The sequence below is a fragment of the Amblyomma maculatum genome, chromosome 6, assembly GCF_055883805.1.
Source record: "Amblyomma maculatum isolate TAMU_Amacu chromosome 6, ASM5588380v1, whole genome shotgun sequence".
NCBI lineage: Eukaryota > Metazoa > Arthropoda > Arachnida > Ixodida > Ixodidae > Amblyomma > Amblyomma maculatum.
In genome coordinates, this window is record NC_139349.1 from 85,113,099 (window position 1) to 85,134,601 (window position 21,503).

At 45.0% G+C, this 21,503-nt stretch overlaps 1 protein-coding gene across 2 annotated transcripts in view; it reads right to left on the reverse strand.

Annotated features, from left to right (window-relative positions):
• rsh (Rap GTPase activating protein radish) overlaps window positions 1-21,503 on the reverse strand; it is a 204,137-nt gene that overhangs the window by 36,381 nt on the left and 146,253 nt on the right. For both annotated transcript variants that reach the window (XM_084605637.1, XM_084605636.1), the window contains exons 8-10: window positions 10,935-11,006; window positions 10,132-10,218; window positions 8,041-8,287 (exon numbers count right to left, since the gene is read on the reverse strand). In XM_084605637.1, the coding sequence (XP_084461763.1) occupies window positions 8,041-8,287; window positions 10,132-10,218; window positions 10,935-11,006 (406 nt within the window). The remainder of the gene's footprint in view (window positions 1-8,040; window positions 8,288-10,131; window positions 10,219-10,934; window positions 11,007-21,503) is intronic.

Consider the following 21,503-nt stretch of genomic DNA (forward strand, 5'->3'; position numbering starts at 1 on the left):
TTGTTTGTTGCAGACAGTTTACGTATGCTGCAGCACCGCGGAACATTTTCGCTTCGAGAATTCTAAAGCTTTCTTCATACCGCTACATTTAGTCGTGCACAAAGCTTCTACATGAGCAATGTTGTAGCACCTAGTTTAGAGAAACATTAAGCATGCTGGCATGTTCGTCAAACTTCTTAACATTCATATGTATATAATCCGAACCAAGCAGTCTGCTGTTGAGAAAGAAAGACCACGAAAAACAAACACAACAACTGCTAATTAAGGCTAGAGAGTTGGCTACGCGGGACCTACTCTTTGCGAAAAAAAAAAAAAAGAAATTCGTATAACTTAGACATTTAGGATATGTTTTTAGAGGGGCTCCTAGAAAGCAACCGCAAAGAGTAATGTGGTTTTGGCTCAAAATCAACTGGTACAAACGGTATAAATTCTATTATGTTTCATTAACACTTCTTTTTGGGCGAGTTGGTTCATTTTGACTATGAAAAACATGAAAGAGCGCTAACACACACAACCACAAAAGATAGACGAGCACTTAATTGTGTCTCGTCGGTCGTCTATTTTTTGTGGTTGTGAGTGTTAGCGCTGTTTCAAATTTTGCCTATAGTCTAGTATGTTTGTGTCCTTTAGGTACCACAATTTCGAGTTTATTATTCGCGGTGTTCTGCCCCAGATTTGCGCCTTTCCAGCTTAATGAGACGAGAGATACGTTCTATCAAAACCGCTAAGCATGGTTGGTATTTGAATGCATACCATGTTTGGTCAGCGTTTCGCGACTACTACAGGCTTGTGACCTTGATGTTAGATATTTTAGTTTCTGATCGTAAACTATTATGAGTTAATGTATGGTCAACTTTTCCTCGCAGGCATTACAAAATGTTTTTCCATTGTCCCACAGCAAGGTTACTGCGTCAGAATTCCAGAGCTTGCTGGCCCTAATAACTGTTATTATCATCATAACCTCAGCCTGCTCCTCAGAAGAAAGACAGCTCATATTGTTGTCCAATTTTTTCTGCTGTGTGCTGTTCGCATTTCAACCTACCTCAACAAACTTCCTAATGTCATCTCCGCAACATACCTTCCGGCACTGCCTCCAAGTTTTCTTTGATTCTCAACACTCTTCGGGTACCAAAACACAACACCGATAGTGTGCTCACCGCATTACGCGTTCTATCCGAATCCATTCTTAGCTCCCGATTAATGCTGCGGCATCGTTAACTAGAGCCTGTGTCTAACTCACTTGGTCTCATATTCGTTTCGCGATCATCCCGTCAAAGCAGAAAGCTGGGCTAGTTGGTGTATCGTGATAAATAAAAAGACTAGCGCAAATAACATAGACACAGACATCCTGTCTTCTCCTATGTCTGTGTCTATGTTATTTGCGCTAGTCTTTTTATTTATTATTACGCGATCATCCAGTTTGTATTGATTTCGTAGCAGTTTCGACTATCGTGTACCAGCATGGTATATAAGCAATGACGGCACTTTATATACGCTTTTTCTCAGGACATCAACAAAGTGCTGATAACTAGTTTGATATTGACGAAGAGACGCAGCTAAATTTTGCGAAGTTATTGTTCCGGGGTAAGAGACTGTTGCATCAAGAAACACAACGCCGCGCAAACAGCATGAGCGCAAGTTTAGGCTTAATAATAAGAAAAAACCCATTAAACTCATTGCAAAAAGAATGAAGCATGCGATAATACTCGTAGAGATCATAATCACTATGCCCATGAGTATTAGTTCATTTTTATTGAGGTCGATGTACCGGAGGTGTGTACGTATAATTGCCCTGCCAGCTCTAAGCATGCACTTCATGAAGAAATTCATTCAATATAAGGCTGGTTAGATGGCTTCCACGCTATTGTTCGCTTGATCAGAGCACAGGTTTGAAGCAGACAAAGGGGGATGGAGGCAAAAACACGAGGCATTTAGACACAGGGAAGTGTCTCTCATCAATTATTATTGGCGTGATGCTTTTTCTACAGTGTAACTGGGTCCAGGCAGAGCAGCAAAGAAAAAACAACAACACGATGGTTGTTAAAGAATTGAAATGACGCGCCAGCATCTACGCGAGTGCAGTGACACACGAGTAAATCAAGCTTGCCCCTATGCCTTCAAGAGCTTAAAGTTTTACCAAGGAACGGATTATGCAATTCGGAGCTGTAGATTCAAAAGACCAGTGGCGTAGCGAGCGTTTAAAAATTCGCAAGAATCCAGTATTATCGCAATAGGCCTACAATATCTTGTTTTTTTTTTTTTTTTTTTTTTTTTTTTTCATTTCGAAATCCGCTTGCCTAATCGTCATGAAAGTTGTTTCCGCTTCACAGGGTGGGCTATGGTATTAGAAAAGATTTGTCTCGTAGCGACACACAAGGAAGGCCCCTCTTCGATGCGAATATCCAAGACGTAATATACTTTCAGTTTATGCAATCCATGCTTGATCTACATGAGAGGAGAAAGATTGACCAAACCGCCAGTTATCTGGGCTGACCTAAGCTGTCGTGCTAAGCTGAACAGTAACATCTCCCCATAAACGATGAATTCATTTTTTCTTTTCATTTTCAGAATTTTTCAAATTCTCAGTATAGAATACTAATTTTTGGCGTAGTGATATTGAATGCTGTGACAAAAATAAATAAAACGAGAATATTGCAACAGTGCGTGATAATGTGAGTAATAATGATACGAAATACCTTACAAAACATGCCTGAATTTTAAAAGAGACTTTGCACATTTTGCTCCACATTTTTTAGAAGCAATGTATAGGAAGCTGCGCTTCACACATACGTACTTGCTGATTTATTTAGAATATTATTCCAAGCTGGAGAACGACGAAGTATTTACCCGAGAGGCACCAATTAAGAGTTATTTAAACTGCCCTCAATACCATAAAAATTGTTCTTGGTATGAAATTCTACTCTCTTTTCTTAAAAAAAAAAAACAAGAAAAAACATTCTTCATCTTTTATTTGGAAAACAAAGTGGGCAGATTATTTCCTCCCCCGGGACGTTAAGAGAACTGTCTTATTTTCACGGCCCAGCGCTGAACCTTCACTCGGAAGCTCGACGTTCCCTCACCTCGCTCTACCCCTCACCTCCCGCTAACTGGGGCCACGCAAAAACATCAGACTAAGCAAATAACACGAACGGTTTGGCTAGCCTCTACTGCCGGAGCGAGAAAATCGGGTTTCCAGAACTTTCCTCCCGGGAAATCACGCCGGAGACGCGAAGCGGAATTTCGTGTTCTGTTTAGGGAAAACAGAGGGCGCTGCATGAGAGGACCATAGAAGTGGCGTTTGGTTGCGAAGAGAGCAGTACAGTGAGCGCTTCTATGTAATGAAGAATATAAAGACAGAACGAAGCGTATATGAAAGCGTGGTGGAGGATTGGTAGAGTGGTGGAGGCGTTTGAGCCGGCGTCCTCTAAAGAGCAGCGGACCCGAAGGCGTAAGCTCATTGGAAAACTCCGTGGAGGAGTTTAAGGAGACGAAAGGAAACACTGTACATTTGGTGTGAGTCGTTCTCCATACTATCCTCCTTCTTTCGTTCTTACTTCTTTTTGGTTGAGCAACGCCGGCAGCTTGTGCGCCGGCGCCCAATATTGCCGGGGGCGAAGCGGTTAAACCGAGCGAACGTGACGTTTCCAAATGCAGCCAGTCGCTGCTCAGCAGCTTTCCTTACGTAGGCCGGAGCATTGGCAGCAGTGATAAAGTGAAATGGTTCAGCCTGAGCAAAGGATTTACTCTTCTAACGCGTGGAAGAAGTGGAGCAAGTAATTGGAGAAGAGCACAGGGGAACTTCGCGATAGGTGCCTTTTCTGCGGTGATTGAACTTGCATTTTTTCTTCAGTTGTGATCGAAGCGCCACTTGGCAATGAATTGGGCTCTTTTTTTCTTATTCGCTGAATATTTGTACACAAGCTTAGCGGCTCCGCCAGGTAGCTTTATGAACGATAACAAAAAAAATGAAGACTGGGGCCAGTTAGGTCAGAAATTATGTTTCAATTTGCGGCTACGCGGAGCAATTGCTTAAAGGACACACGGTTACAAAGAACGACGGTTGTATATTTCGTTAGGAACGAACTACTAGACGAATATTAATAATGTCTATGTGATGTTTCTCCAATCCTCGTTGTGACACCAATAATAATGTGCCACAAAAACAATACCAACCAATAATCAGTGGTCATGTCTCGTTGTCCCTTGAGTAAAATAGTAAACAATGAAGCTTCGTGCTTTCAATTGAGTAAGATACGGGGCGCTTCAACTAAATGCCAACAGTACTTGTGTTAGGAACCGCTGAGGCAGCGGAACTGATAAATTTGCGGCCAGATCCGTGCTACACCCAGATTACCTCCTGCAGGTTAAAAGCTGTTATCTCCGTGCATACGCAAGGAACAGTACAAAGAGCCAGGCAGCCTTGGTCACTATTGTTAGCGAGCTAGCAAAGAGTGGTCCATTGTCGGCCCAGCGCTGCCATTCTATCACGGACAGTGGGTGTGCCATTCTATAACGCACTCAACTCTGGCCCTGAGTATTCTATTAATAACCAATATTGGTCGTGCCTATATACAATGTTACCAACACTGGTCCGTCAAGAAACCTTAGTGCACTCCTTTGACTGCGCCACGTCTGGGCACCAATGACACAGCAGCGATGACGTACAGCGTGGGCGGCATAGAATCCGCACCTGCTGTCGGCGTTTAGGCGCAAGCGTTTATTTTTCGATTCCTTTTGCTATCCACTTGTGTTACTTGTCCCAGATGGGGATAGATTTGGTGGATGCAAGCAACAAGGATGCGGTAGCATTGGCACAGGTATATTTATAGACACTGCGTACGCGTCGAGCCAACCAAACACACAAAAAACAATCGCAAACAAAGACAACAAACGTAGACACTGAGAGCATCTTCGACAGCGGATAAGATCACACGCGAAGGAGACTAAAAACGCGCGCACGAATGCACCATAAAACAATGCAGCCTCCACATTCCTAAATGGTGATAGGCCCAAGAACTCTCTCAAGGAGTCATTCGTCGCTGTCCTTGTTGTGCATTCACAAAGGGACAAATATCTCTCGTATGGTGTCTTTCCTTTAACGTTTGTTTAAGAGTTTAAAACCTCAGCGTTGTTGAATCCTCTCGGTTCACACAGCGAATTCACAAAGTCCACATTAAATTGGCTGCAACAAAGGAGCATCTCGAAATCGGAATGTCCTGCGTTCAAGTTCAATAAGAAAGAAATTAACATTTATTTTAAAGCTAAACTACTGTCATTCGGTTATAGGACCCTCACTGAGAGAAAAATGGCGTAAATCCGTATATTTTGGCTTATTCCCGAATCAATATTACGCAGTTAAGAAAATCACTTCCCAATGGGTGGATGGACAAAGAAAGGGGGAAGTGTATCCCCAAAACACATACCAACAATAAAAATGAAGTGTGTGCAGCTGGTGAGAAAAACAAACTCATGCATATCAGCGTCACTAAGACAGGCCTTCAAAGGAGGTTAGACATGAAACCTAATATCTTAGACTGCCTACTGAGAATTACCATAAAACAAAACTGCTCTGTTAGGCACTATAACAGCACCAACGCACATGAGAAATGTGTCTCACTAGGCTCTCACACTAAAGCAAAGCAGAAAAAAAAGGCTTCCAAGCTCGTAGGTCACGAAATAAATGCAGAAAATTATGGGCGTGAAGAGAACGACGTTAAAGAACAGAGTCAAACCAGGAAAGCCAACCAAAGTTGGAAATTGAGTACAAAATACGACACTTCAATGATAACAGACATGCTTGCTAAAAAAACCAAACAAAAAAACACAACGTTTATTACAGATAAGAGGAGGGTTGAACGTCGCAGCCCATTTCTCCATCACGTTTAGGGTAATAAGGCCTAAAACCAACCACAAATAAAATACAAGGCCCTGAGATCTTCTGTTCCAGTAATTTTACTCTAGAATTCTGACTCCTCTAAAATCATCCAGAACGTTGACATTTGATATTATGCCCACGTCTCTGGTAACCAATCCCAAGTATTCACCAAGTTTTCGCCGATTGCATCTTCTGGACTAGTGCCCAAGAAAAGCAGAGAAAAAAAAAAATAAAATTTCCCACAAAGGACATTACATTGTGTTACGAAAGAAAACCACTACTCCTTCAATGCATATCTTATGCAAGCAATTTCTACAGTTTGCTGTTGAATGCACGTGTCTTCGAGCGGTGTTCTCGTCCCCTCTTGTCCATCGGTGACTGGTGTTCGTCAGGAAAGGAGCGTCACGTGATACTCTCCGGCCAATTTCCCTACGAAGTTGTAACACGCGGTGCTCCTCCCCAAAGCGAACCGAAGCAGGAGGTGCCGGTGATGTAGCAGGATCTCTGTCGTTCCAGGCGTAACCTTCAGCTGCGTAAGCGACCCTAATCGAAGCAGGCCCAGTTTCGCCTAATGGCTTTTTTTTTTTCTCCGCTGTGAAGGGCTCGCCGCGTTCGGTCCCTTGCAGCGTCAGCAACACTTCATAGAAGGGTAATAAAGCAGCAAAACAAAAATATAGATAAGCCAGCGGCGCTGAGGGAACAAGGCGCCCAAAAGTACACGCGCACAGCCAGTCCAAGCAACCAACCAACAGCTCACACTCACTCCGTGGTCTTGATTGGAAAGCAGAAGACAATACATTGAAGGGAATAAAGGGAACTCAGCCGGCCCCAAACGCCCTCCCTGCAGCCAGGCTAAATCTGGCGAGAATAAAGCGCCGTGTTTACTTCCAGCCCCGCCTTGTCCGCCTCTCTTCTCCTTCGCCTTCGTTCGCTCGCTTGTCTTGCAGCCCTCGTTAGGGGATGAATAATGAGTGATTAATTAAGGGCTTCTTCTCCCAGGGCCTCTTTTATTCGCGTGCGGGTATTTGTATTTCTTCGCCGCTGCGAGGCCTGGCAATCTGGGCGGGCCAGGTTGTCAGCCTGCACGCGCTCGTGTGGCTATCCGGGCACCCAAGCCTGCCGTCTATAGAACAGCGCGCCACACAAGCGTGTTGTTTCGCGGATACTGATAGGCTAGGAAAAGAGCCCCACCACTGTAAATATTCGTTAAAATAATCTTGATGCGGGTGCGATCGTTGTATTCCTTTCATGTAGCTCTGTTATATTCATGTATGTCTTTTTTTTTCTTCTGTCTTGATGGGGTGCTACGTACTGATTAATGAGGTGGAGAGTTGCACCATTTAGTCTGGATGTTGGCGGAAGAACGAGGGAGGTGGGTAGAATCGGCCGAAAACAAGCGAGCCAGAAGCCTCACGGTGATGGGATATAAATTGACGCCTCAGTAACACTGCGCGACCCCGTAAATTTTATTAAACGCTTGCATTTTCCCAGCTGAACAAACGGTGAGCGGAGTCGATTTGCGAATTGTTACTCTAGCCTCGCTGAGCAGGTTTGTAGCGTTGACTTGCCCAGATTCAGTTTTCATGGGCTGCCTGGCCGAAATCCTTTGATATTAATCATGCTCCACAGCGTCACGGGCCTGACCATCACCTTGGTTAGTTGCTCCGCAGCCTCTGCTTACTGTGTAATTAGATTAGAAAAGTTTCCTGTCAAGGTTTGTGGAGAAAGAAGTCGCTCAGCATGATATCAAGAGTGTGGAGAGGTTATGACTGCATTAAAAAAAGAAGCCAAATAGGAGAAAGAGGCAGCGCGTTATCAGACGCGAGAGTAAAAATTGTCGTACACAGACTGTTATATTGAATTTTTGCCTTAGTGACCCATACTTTTCTCCAGTTTTTCGCATTTCCCAGTAGTAAAGAAAACGGGAATTAAAGCCCCGAAGCTAGCGGCATTGTCACACATTCTGAGAAACATTTACGTGCTGGCATGGAACAAACAAACAAACTATGGCAAGCTACGGTTCCAACTGCCTCTATAAATAAAGAACAAAAAATTAAAGCGGCTGCAAGTGTTGCTACAGACTGCGCGGCCTTCGCTGAATGCGAAGAGATTTGACATAGTCGCGGCAGTGGCAGCGACACCGTCAACGCGACACGGCGGCGCACCCTGTCCGACGTTGAAGACGACGTCGCAGAGCTGACGAGTGGACTGGAACATCTTTGCAAAGTCCCTGGCCAGCTGGTCGTAGCCCTCGAAGGGGTCGCGCACGCTGTCCAACAACGGAGACGAGGGCCGCATGTGGCCAATGGGACGCCACGAGCCTCGCCTGTACGGCTTCGGGATCTGGCCCGTTTCGGCGTGGTTCTGCAGGTTGGTGACCATGTCCTCCAGCATCTGGCTCCGCGTCCGGTCCTGTGTAGTGCATGTCAGCGCAATGGTTGCTGGGAGCCGAAAAGGTCAACGGCCATTGCTCCGCTTGTAGAAATGAGCGATGTAACGCCCATAATTCGAGAGTACATCAGGGCTCCGCTCAGAGAACCACAACGCACAAACCGCTAAGATGAGGCGGCCGCTAAAGGTATTGTAAACGTTTTGTAGTAATAATGTCATTGACGCTGCTACTACTGTCAATACTGCTAATGCTATTCCAGTACTGCTGCGGCTACTACGACTAACAATACTACCACTACCACCACCGCCACTTACTACTAAACCACTATCCAAAATACCAATCACAAATAAGTAACGCAGTAATGGGGCATATGACGCATTTTAACTGATTGTGATATAAACGTAATCTCATTTCTATCATTCAGCTATCCCAGTACTTGGTTTTACTGAAGTAAGCATCCTTTCATCTCTGTGCACTTGGTCACAAGCGCCTTTGACATCTGAGAGCCAAGAGACGGCGTTTCTTCCTAGCTGCCAGGCTTGGCCTCAAAGGCGGTACCCAATGATGATTAGTCGATGTAATAAACCAGGAAATGATTTTTTACCAAGCCATAGTCTCTTGCTTTCCTTCAGAACTAATTCTCTTGGTGCACTTTCGAGTTGCAGGGAATATGCAGAACCCGAAAACCGATCAATTTCGATGCTAGCGAAAAAGAGCTACGTCGTATGAAAACGCAAAATGTGCCACAAAACATGACGAATATGCAGTCACACTTGGCAGACGCTAGCTGTAATATATATATATATATATATATATATATATATATATATATATATATATATATATATATAATGCCAATTATCTTACGGCGCAGTGACGAAAGTTAAGTCTAGGGTGGAGAGGAACACTTTTAATCACTGACGCGAACAGTGATGTCATATCACCGCTTTAAATATTTCCAGCGCTGCAGGTACAGACGTGTTCCAATTATGAATGACCTAGGATAATAAGGTACCTTCGCTAGTAGGGGACAACGGACTATACCTGTTCGCTGAACACAACGGTGAATGCTAATATGATCAGAGAAATGGCATCATTAGCATCCCACAGAAAACATGAAATAAAGCGCAAGCATCCTAACATAGCGCTACCTAAGAAAACTATCTTGCTTAACAAATTTCAGGTTAAAGTTGTGGGATGGACAAAACACGCGGATGTTAATACAGCGCAGAAGCACATTCTCTTTCGTAAACTCGATGTCGAGCATCTGCAACGAATGAGAAACGAACAGAAGCGGAAAATTTCTGTTCGCGGCAGACAGCAGCCCTTGTCCCGCACTCTTATTTTCCTGTCGCATCATCTGGGAGAAGAAAAACAAAAACAAAAACAAAAAACAACGAAGCGTTCTCGTCACAGCTGCTTGACTCGCAATTTCAATTACTGTGCAAGGAAGCGGACATGATGCGCCGAGGCCACCGCACAAGAAGAGCATATGCGAAATGAAAAAAAAAAAAAAAAAAAAAAAAAGAGAGAGAGAGAAAACGAGAACTCTGCGTGCGTTATGCGCGTGCCGCAAGAAACCACGCTCTCGAGGAAGAGAGGAGAGCATCTTCCTTTTTTGGAAACTTTCAATCTCCCCTCGTTGCCCCGATGTCTTCTCCGGAGAGCCCCCAATCGCCCGCCCAAGTACTGGAAAAGAGAAGGAAAATGCTGCGAACAGCAGCAACAAAACGAGCGGTGCCATCGGACGGCGGCATTCTTGGCAGCCCTGACAGAGACACATGCTCGTGGGCAACCAAGTCGAGACACGATTGCTCGACGAAGCGGAGCGATACCTGGGCTCTCTCTGCGTACTTGCTCTTACCTGCATTCTTGCAAACTTGGGCGCCGAGTAACTTGTGCGTTCCCCGTTAACAATCTTCGTGAGCAGCCACTCTCGAAATTGTGACCCCTGCGAGTACGAGGACGGAAGCGGGGAAGCAAGGCTCGGAATAAGAATGACGAGAAGGCAAGAAAGGTACGGCAGCCCTGTTCGTTAATTACAGGTAGGGCATAGCGATTCCGCTTTCTAGAATATTCTCCTCAGTTATTCAAATGAGAAGCAAAGAGTAAAATTGTTCCTTATACGCGAAGTGATCAGCCAAGTACAGAGTTGAAGAATGTGTCAGTGCTTCGAACGGGCTGGCCGATGAGGAAACGGTCAAACTATAACCGCATCTAACCTATGGAGTCTTAGTAACTAACAGCTCTGTCAGTCGGGGGTCCCATTCCCTAACCTTCTCTTACGAAAAGGAGCTAGGTTTACTAGTCGGCATGCAGTGCTCTGCAATATAGGAGCTTCGCTGCGCCCTCAATCAAATTGTCTCTGATAACTGGTTAGAAGAGTGTCAACGAACAATGGCAGTATCTGATCCAATTATAGCACAGAGGCTAAAAAATGGCTGGCTGGCATAACAGTGTAAACAAACAATGGCAGTATGTGATACAACTATAGCACGGCGGCTAAAAAGAAATAATGAATATGTGTCGATGTGGTTTCTAACACGCAACAGTTCTTGATTTCAAGAGGCTGCTAAATACCAAACCTGGAGTGCGCACCAAAACAGAATTGCTCAAGCAGGAATTGGCAAAGCACATGCTATTATTAGCACAGTAGAACATACTTACTTTGGGAAAGACAGATCGATGCCACAAGTATGGCTTGAAGGCGCCTACCTCATCCCTTGACACCACCGACACCTGAAACAGCATAGAAAGGAAAAAAAATATATATATATATATTATACCTTTTTAGAAAATATAGTTAATCTGGAGGCACCTCTATGAAGCCCTGAGAATGATGTAAAGACAGGGAAAGTGCTCAGTCACATTCAGACAGTAAACAGTTTGATTCTTCGGTCCAGCGCGGTTCGTAAAAGAACAGCATTGTCTTGGAAGGAAAGCCACGAAGGTGTGGTCGTATTGGTAGTTAGGCGATCAGAGAATACATGAAAGAGAACAAAAAACAGTAAGGGCTATCGCGTCATAAACTTAAAGGCGGAGCTTCCCCGATAATTTTCATACAAAATTTACCTTGATTACGTAGTTGCCAAATGAATTACGATCCTTCACCGCTTGCGCAAGTGCGAGCCATTGGAATAATGAGACAAATACATTCATTACCTACACATCTTTCTCATTCTACGTATGCCCTAAATATATGAATAGATGCGTGAATGGGAATGAATGAGGACCTGCAAGGGGGGGGGGGGGGGGGCAGCAAACAGGAACCTTTACGTTGTCCCCATCATAGACTTAAATGCAGGGTGCATTCACATCCTTTTTATCTCCTCCTGCCGTATCTATCTCATGCGCTGCTGCAGCATGTAACAATAAATAAATTGAAAAAAGTGGGAAAGACAGTTTGGGGACAGTTAAGGTGGAGGCGGGAGCATTATAGCGACACCGTTAGAGGTCCTGTTCTCCAAGAAATCCAGCGTCGGCGATGTCGGCGTTGTGAGCTAAAATTCATGAGACAGCTTGTGGTACGTAGTAGCCGGTATGTGTTACGGCTGGGCAGTGATTGATTGCCCTCTGGTGTGACGTCACTAGACCACGTTATATGACCGAGTCGGTATCGGAAAGCTCTCTTGAGACGGAAGAGCGGGATGGCAATTCACACAACTGAGGATAGTGAAGTATTAAATGCGTTCATAAGGCTTAAAAACACGAAGTCTGAGGACATTTTTGGTTTCACAGTGCAGCGAGTCAGATTTTTTTTTTAGCTGATTGATCCATGTGTACCCTACATTTATAACAATTTTATGTACCTGTCGGTTTCCGCAAAAGTAATTGTTGTGCATGAAAATGGAGATAAAAATAACTTCAAAATTACTTGGCAAATAAATTTTACCCGCGTGCTAAAGCGCTGGAAAAGCTTATTCTATTGAGAATGTCCACATATTTATAGCCACTCACTAAAAACAGTTTCGAAACATGGTTTTAGGCCTGGACTGTCTACAGGTGAGGCTATCCTGTATCAAAAAGAATTAATTTTGCAAAACATACCGACCAGAAAGTTACCATTGGAGGTTTTTACTGATTTTTCAAAGACCCTCGGTCGGCTAAACCATTTGAAATTCCGTGAAAAGCTCTACTTCAACGGCGTTCGTGGAGTTAAAGGCGAATTAATAAACAGTTATCGGAAGGATCGACACCAGTCTGTCTGCATTTATCGGGAACCGTCGACATCAGAGTAAATTAAATGCGGTGTACCTCAAAACAGTATACTAGGGCCTCTTATTTATTGTCTCCATAAATGACGTTGTAAATACCGATGCTTAAGCCAATCAAGTCATTCACGGAAGTGAAACTAGCCCGTTTTTTTACTGGCACTATTGGAAACGACCCCCTGAAGCTAATAACACAAACACCCTGTAAATTGTACACATACTCACCTGAAAATTCATTTACTAATAGAAAAAACTAAAGCTTGCTTTTCCATCATTGTCACTATTTTGCATTTAAATTATTCCGGGATTGAATTCTCTTCTGCTTTTAAGTCACTTGGCGTTTTGCTTCGAGTTTATGCTACGGGACCATCATACTGATTACCTGCGCCGTAAGCGTTTTTAGGTTTAGGTATTCTGAGAATATGCCGACATTTCCTAATTAAAATACTTAAGAATTTGCTCTATAATGCACTTTCCGATTTGCGGTTACATTGCTGTTTTTTGAACTGGTGAAACAGCAAGATAAAAGCCCTTAAAATGTAGTAGTTATGCAGCAAAATGCCTTATGCGAAGTTGTTAATCAACAAAAATATTCCAATACTCATTCACTTTACGCGAAATATCAAGTAATTCAAGTTAATAGCTCTTTATGTATAAACTTTTATTCGAACGTTCAAATTTGATGTGCATAGAACTTCAAAAGAAAGAAAACGAGAGTAAAGAGCTTGTCTTTGCCTAATCGGTATCCGGACATTATTTTCGCACCGAGGCCTCTCACAAATTATGGAATGCAGATCATTAGCTCCAGTCTCTCATCAAATCTGAATAAACTATAGCTCACTGTACACGGTTTGCTTGTGCTGTAAAGAAAACATTCTGTCGATATCAGATATATCCCCTGTTACAGCTCCTACCCTAGCATGCCTAACCTCCCACATCTTTTCTAACGAAGCAGCTTTGCGAGTCACATCTGCCGAGTGATCTGAAGCAACCTGCCGCCTACGCGACAAAGTGACCGCGGTCGGGGCCGCCCAAGACAGCCCTGCAAGACTCTCCTCCATGACAAGACGCGCAACCAACGACAGGCTTTCCGTCTTTTGTAGCGCCAGTCGCTTCGCGAGGTCAGCGTGGCTGCGCGCCGAGAAGTGGCACCACTTCTCCGCCAGCTGTGCGCATGCGCGGAGCGACGTCATAGCCCGCAGCTGGGTGCGCCTCTCCTCTGCGCCGACGGCGGAGCAGACGCCTACCGCCTCGTCAATTGTGCGCATGCGCGGAGTGACGTCAGAGCACGTAGCTGGTGCGCGCGGGAGTTGGTATTCATCACCGGCGATTTCAACAAAGACCCCAAGAGAGACCCGACGTTTCTTCGTACCGCCGAAGAACGATTTCAAGTGGAGTTGAGCAAACTACAGCCGACTACCACCACGCAAGGGGGAGGAGTCTAGACCTAATGCTTCAGCGAAACTCTGCTGATTCAAACCATACTATCGACAAAGTGGAAACAAACTCTCACTACTTTACTAACCATCGAAACGTCTTCATTGGTATAAACAATGAAGTTCAAGCATGTGTCTTACTTTCAAGCGAAACTTAAGTGTAGCCAGGGGTATCTAGCTCTTGCTACTCTACCAGATTTAACCAGAGCTAAATTATAGCCAATTTTTTAAGCGAGTGGCGAGCGACGTATTTCGACACATGGCTATCTGGCTAGGCAGGGTTCGGCGCGTGACGCAGTGGTAGCAGCTGCGGCGCGTCACATGGTATGACAATACAACAGGCCCTCGTCGCTTTTCCACCGGAAGGATTATCGTACCCGATGACCTTGGGGGAATATGGTGTATAGTGAAGCTTCCGTTTCGATAAACTAATCCAATCCAAACATCCTTGACACATGAGTCTCATGACAGGCTTGCTACTACTAGGTCACGCAAGCACTTTCGTAAGGTTTCATAAGGCAGGGCTTTATTCCGCTACTTATCACGCTATTCGGCGGAATCTCTTAACGTGACAGGGACGCGGGATCTTCCAATCTCGCCATTTCAGGCGTGTTCAACATAGGTGAAGAGCAGCCTCCCGATCCCTCATCACAGCCGCTTATTGAACGTATCGCATCTCCTGACCACGATGGCTCCTTATGCTTGTTCACTCTTCAAGATGGTGTTTTATTCCGCTGCACTCTACGACCGCATGGCCATGAGCTGCTGCTCGTGGTGCGCAACCGGTTGCGCTCGGATGTCCCACTATAGTCGGCATCACGGTGTATCCCGCAAGTACGACCGGGTGCTTCGCCGCTTCTTTTACCCTGGACTTGGCCGTTCTGTGCGGCGATATGTGAACGCTTGTGACCTGTGTCAACGCCGTAAAAAGCAGTCCTTGTTGCTAGTTGGTCCGCTAGACATTTCGTGCGCTCCTTTTGATTGCATTCTCAACAGCCTTCGGCCCTTTTTTAACATCCACTTAAGGCAATAAGTGGATTGCCGTGTCCACAGACTGTGCAACAAGATATGCGATCACGCGTCCTTTACCGACCACTTATAGCACTGATGTTGCCGACTTCCTCCTCAAAGACGTCATCCTTCAGCATGGCGCTCCTCGACAACTTCTTTCCGACCGGGACCACTACTTTCTTTCAGGAGTCATCGCTGACCTTTCTCCGTTCATCTTCTAGTCAGTGAAAAACTCACTACCGCTTATCGCCCCCAGACTACTACCTTAACCTAACGCTTCAATTGACTGATATGCTATGCATGTCTCTGGCGATCATCGCGATTGGGGACTTTCACTCCCGTATGTCATCTTTGCCGATAATTCTATCTACCAGGACGGCGCTGGTTTCCTCCTTTCTATTTTCCCCTTCTGTAACGACTTTTGCCTTTGCTAACGATGACTTGCAGGTAACCATTCACACGTGAGACGTTTGAAACTGTCCGATGCAGCCAATATCACTCAAATCGATAACAGAATGCAGAGCGCATCGAAAGCCCTGATCACGGTAGGAGGGTCCAGCAAGACCCGCGTGCAAAACAATAGAACCGTAGATGAGCTTATTCGCTGGAAGACGGGAAAGAGCTTGAAGGTCTCTTTTCGCTCTGCTGAATTCACGCGAAAGTGTCCATAATTATCCTTGCCTAGCATAAGGACGCTGTTATGAAGAAAAAATAATGATGCTGAGCCAGGACTCGGACCACTAGCTTTCTGAGTCGTAGGCAAGCGCGCTTAGTAGAGCTATGCGCCATTTTTTTTCAGCACAATCATTACAGTGGAATAATGTTTATATACATGTACTTTGTACACTCAACAGGGACATTATTACGTTAGTACGAACAGAATACGACAGAAGTGCGCAGCATTGGATTAGAATCTAGATAATGCAGAACATAGCACAAAGAGGGAGTACCATTCTGGTGCGAACGCTGTCTAGGTACGCAATTCTATTAAATGAATAATCATCCTATACTGATACCAACTTCATGCTAATGTGTCTATAATTCGCCTTGACGGGTGCTGCATGTGAATAAGTCCATAATTCTCATTGCCTAGTATACGGACGCTAAAGGGCGTTGAAGGAAAAAGAAAAAAATAATGCTGATAACAAAGTACTCAAGCAAAAATAAATAAAAAAGAAAAAATAGCGAAGAAAATTCGAGTAAGAAATTAAGTCCCACGACACGCAAAAAAAATCATAAGAAAATAGAAACCAGAAAGAAATGTTAAAATATATACAAACAAAGCCAAACCTAAAATATAAAGGCAGTGATAAATAACGCAAAGTAACTAAAAGTAAACACGCACTCGACGGAAAACGAACAAGGAGTTCATAGCGGGACTAGGCTTGGAACTCGCGATCCTTTCGCATTTCTGCACGTAAGGAGGCCTAATTGTCTTGATTTTTTTTTTGTGTGTGTGTGGTTGGGAAGAAACCAATGCAGCTTTTCAAAGCATAAGCAGGAACCGCCTTTGTCTTGCCTATAAGATACGGACTCAGAAAACAAGAGACAGGGCGAAGCTCCTTCTTAATAGGAAGTACCTTGAGACTATAGGTGAAATGCAAGGCCTATTTATTATGGCTCATGGAGAGAAAAAGTTTGACAAGCGATCAAGAAAGAGGTTACATAATGGGCATACTCATGACAGAAATATTCATCAAATAGATCAGACCTGTATACACCAATGCCGCCTAAAATGACAAAAAAAAAAATCAGTTGCGCTTGTGTTCTCTGATTGCAGTACTGTGCCCAGCCCTATACCTAGCTTTGTTGTCGCGGCTGATAACTGGCCCTGTAACTAGTCTTAAAAACTTACAAAGATTCTTGACACACATGTTTTTTTTTTTTCGACGCATGGATGCATGTCATGCATTCTTTTATCTGACTCATAATCAACGTGACAGCGGAGCTAGCTAACGGGTGATGTAGTGTGCACGGAGTCAGCACGCCTCGTTGACCAAACGCACTATTTGCTTGCCATCCGAGAGCAGCGGCATCCGTACAGCGACACGGTCCGTTGAGTGGGGCTCGAGGCAGCTCAATTTCGCGCCGGCGAGTGATCGAAGCTTCAGCGACGGCGAGCTATATAGCTACCGAGTAGGGTGTCCCGCCGTCATGACCATGGACCACTGCGCCTGTGGACACGCGTGTGTAGTCCAGCACTCGTTCAGCGTCGGCCGACGAGGGAGCCTCCCCGAGGGGTAAAAGCATGGTCAACAAACGCAGCCAGGTACATATCTAATCATAGTGCAGTTACCGCCAGGCAGCTCGAGACGACGACTCTATCTTCCGGCTCGCTTATTTGATTTCGCCCCGGGCCGCGTTCCCGCCAATATGTGGCAGAAAGTGGCTATGTTTCTAGCGGAATATAGGCCTCGGGAATTGCGGTGGCTTATACCTTCTGACACTTGAGAACGTAAAACGCGGCACTAAATGTGAGTGGTAGCATTGTGTCGTATACGCTGGCACAACACGACGAACACAAGACAGGAAAAACAGGCAATCCTAATTTTCAAAATATGCCAATTCATCACCACAAGGTAATAACTGTCTCAATTTATTCCCTTTTAAAAGATCCAAGGTTCGGCAACTACTTTAGCAAAGGGGAGGGGGGATAACGCTTTAGTACTATCAGCTCTGCTGATTTAAAAGTTGTCTGCTTTCTCGGCAAACTAGGTGTTAACGTGTTAACGCTTGCCCCTGCATGTATTTCCCAGCACTATTTAGGCACATCTTGCGTCGGACTGTTGCATACATGGCAAGAAAACTTCCAGATTTTTTAATTTTTGTTTCGCGCTGAAAGGTTAATTCAAAATTCAAATTTGCGTACCGAATGGCTTTTGCATCAACGGATCACATCACGCTAAACATGTTTCTACTCGTGAGCGCATATATATGCCCATAACTGTTCAAGAACACGGCACGCACACATGCACACACGCACGCACACACGCACGCACACACCCGCACGCACGCACAGGACTAAATTCATGCATAGCGTAAAAATACAACGCTGAAAGCCAGTTTTCGCAGCGCGAGGCGTCGTTCTCCGCACGTGGAGCCTTATCAGACTCGGCCCTCCTGCGCCTCGTCTCTGACACTTTCGCACTGCAGAGAGCAAACAACGCAGAGCGCCTGTTTCTGTGCACTAGGTTGGGCTCCAGGCGGCGCCTGCGTCGGTTCTGTTTGCCCGCTCAGGGTGTGCCGACGCGACGCAAATACTGCGCTCAACAAACTGAGGGGAGCTGCGCTCGTCTTTATTTTTCTTGCTTCCCTCGATCCATTCTCAAGCCACCCCATTCCGTGTTTGCTTGCGTTCGCTAGTCGTCCTAGACAGCCACTTCCGGAGGAGAGCGGTCGGCCTGTTGTTCGGGGCGTTGTGCAAACTGCTGGCCCCTTGACTCGTTGCTGCTGACGTTCAAAAGGCCGCACCGAACGAGACACGCGGTTGACGGAATGGCGAATTGTTGTTCTTCGTGGATTCGAATGTAGCAAGTTCGATCTTTTTGACCCTGGTGCGCTTTCAACATCCCAAAGATGGCGCAGGCGCAGAGGAGCAAGTAGAAAAAGGGTGCCATGGTTTTAGCATATCAGTTATGGTTTTTGTGTCCTTGCGGCATGGTTTTAAGTTAACATCCATGGTTTTACGTTTGTGCTCAAATGTTTTTCACCACCACCAACTTCCAGACGGCGAGCGAACAGTAACACAGCAGCCATCAGCCGCCACATACTGCGAGTCCAGAGGAAATAGAGTTCCTATTCTACTAATCGAGAACAGAAATCGTAGGCGTTTAAGCATCTACTAATTTAAAGGATATCAGCGTCCGGACTTTAATGAAACGATCCCTTGGCTTGTCAGCACACTCAATGCACTGCTCAATTTCGCGCCTTGGCCGACTGCATTCTTGCTCTTATCGTTCGCCGAACATCTTTTACTTAAATCACCCACGAGAACTTCATCCCACTTAAGCTAGAGTAACCTCAGCATTAAAGCCGCACCTCCGCCGTGCAATACCCATTTTTTTTTATAACACAGTGATTTAGAACAGCTTTCCCGATAACATCACACGTACCCAGGCCGCCACCTATTCCGTAAAAAACTGTATAGACCCTTTTCATAGCTTCAGCATCCTTTGTTACTGAGCATTTAACATATACTGCGATAAAGTGCCAACTGTACTATTTTGTTTTTCTCCTTCTGCTTTGTTCTTAAGTTTTGCTCTTAATTATTGTATTGTTTTGTTTCCTTTGTACCCAATGTATAGTCTTTTTTTGTGTGTTCCACCCCTGCCAGTGACCTACAAGTACGCTTCCCCCTCCTTCTACGTAATGCCTACGGGCCTTTAAAGGAGAAATAAATGAAATAAAATGGAAAGCTGGCAAAAAGAAAACCGAAAAAGAAAGCAGAAATATTTTATAGCCGAGGCTAAAACATTCTATTTTGACTGATCTTTGCTGCCCGAAATGTTACAAACGTGGATTGTTTACAATTTCTCCAATGCAATAACATTTGAAGAGGCATCTGTTTTGACAAGAATTTGGTCTTTAACAAACCCATTCCAAGACGTGATATCTTCCCGGGACAATTTCATGTAGAACATCCTCCGCTCAAGTCGCAAAGTAAAAACAGTAAATAACTTTTTGTTAATAAATTCCTAATAATTAAATATGAGTCTGCCGCTAAACAGGGGAAACGACACTGACAGCGCGCCGGAAATGAAATGGATGTCAGATACTGTTAGACGTCAGGAGAATGTTGCGTGCGCATATTTTTTCGTGGTTTTTACCCAATAATTAGGTTATTAAAAAGAAAGGCTACAAAGATACATGAACATGCGCCAGAAATAAAACACTGTAACATTCAAATTTGCCGTTTTACTTACTTAAACTCCTAATTCAAAGCAATTCGGAGGTGTTGTGCCGCTTCTTACTCTCCGAATGGTTTAATTTCTTACACATTGTCTGCTCGAGCAGCGATGCAGTCAGCACCGCAGGAGACGGCAGTTGCAGTTTGTGTGCCTCGGTTGACAAAGAACCATCGCCAAGAACAAGCTCTATTTGCATATTCGTCAACTCAGCTGGCAGCGGTCTGCGTTCTCCAGCGCTACTGAAGCCTAAATTCGAAACGCAGGGCTATAAACTGATGTGCCCCAGCTTTAAAGTCGTTCAAAGACTGGAACATGATATAATATGATATATGCATCAAAATTAAGCGCTTGTGTCAAGCGCCATCGTAAAAAAAGTCTCTCCAGTGTTCGCGCTGCTCCTTGTGGCCACGCTGTGCATAGAAGGCTGACTAAATTCGTCTAGCGACGCTTTCAAACCACCTCCCCCATCGAGCGTTAGGCAGCCTACGTGTGGTGGGTGGGTACTCTAGAGTCACTCGATAATTTTAGGATTCTCGGGTTGTAAGCGCCCCATCACGTCAAGCGAAAAACTAGGTGCTCGCCGCTATGAAAGTATGCGTTTCGTCGTAAGGAGGCGCGCGAATCGCACGACAAGAATGGCAAGCGCCGATTTATACGCAGCGCATATAACGAGAGCCTTACTAGGCGAGCGTCTCGTTGCCTAAAAGAGCTTCATCATGGCGAACACCTAGTTTGGAAGCGGCGCTAGCAACCAAGAGTATTTTAGATAACAGTTTTGAACGGCCGCTCCGGAGCGAGTGAGTGGGCGTGGAATATATAGGAGGCGATGACCCGGGCGAACACAAGTATTCTCTAAATTGTGGCGTAAAAAGTGCACTACTGCTCATAATGGGCACCACCCACGCATATATAATAAGTTGGTCAGAATCTTCCCGTTAGAGCCTCCTCCTGATCTCTCCCTCCTGCTTCTTTGAAGAGGAGAGAAGAATTTCTCTGCCTTAATTGCCTTCATCATATGCCAGCCGTAGCAAGTGACAAGTCGCAGCAAGGCTATTCAGTGCGTCTAGGTGACAGCTGTCGTCCTACACCGTCGACAATCCAGCCCCCCCCCCCCCCCCCCCCCCCCCCCCATTTACACGCTGACGGTAACGCGTGACAACATTTTGAAGCAACGTCACCACGCAGAGCTACATGCACAAAAAAAAAAACTGGAAACATCAGCCGCAGTAAGTTCAAGATGCACTGCCTCAAAGTGATAAAAGAGCTTTGCAACAGATTGCATTCACCTTTGCTGTGCTGTATGGAGTTTTCTCGCTGGAAGACAATAAAAAGAGATGCTCATCGCACGAAAAAAAAAAAAAAAAACAGCATAATAAGCCGGCCCGCACTCTTCCCTCCAAGTCAGCCTTCCAGGATTCCACTCATTGCAAAAACGGACCTGGATCCCGCTATCAATTACGTTAGTGTGTTGAGGAATCCTATATCCTGACTAGCACGCGCCTAACGACTGAGGTCGAACTGCACAGTTGTGAATTTGAGCAACATGAGAATCCGGAAGTTTTCAGTCACGACATACTACGACACACGTTAAGCGCATGCGATATACACTTCTCTGCTGATAACGTTCGTGATTGTCTTTGCGTACCTCGACACGTAATGGTTGCTCTAAAG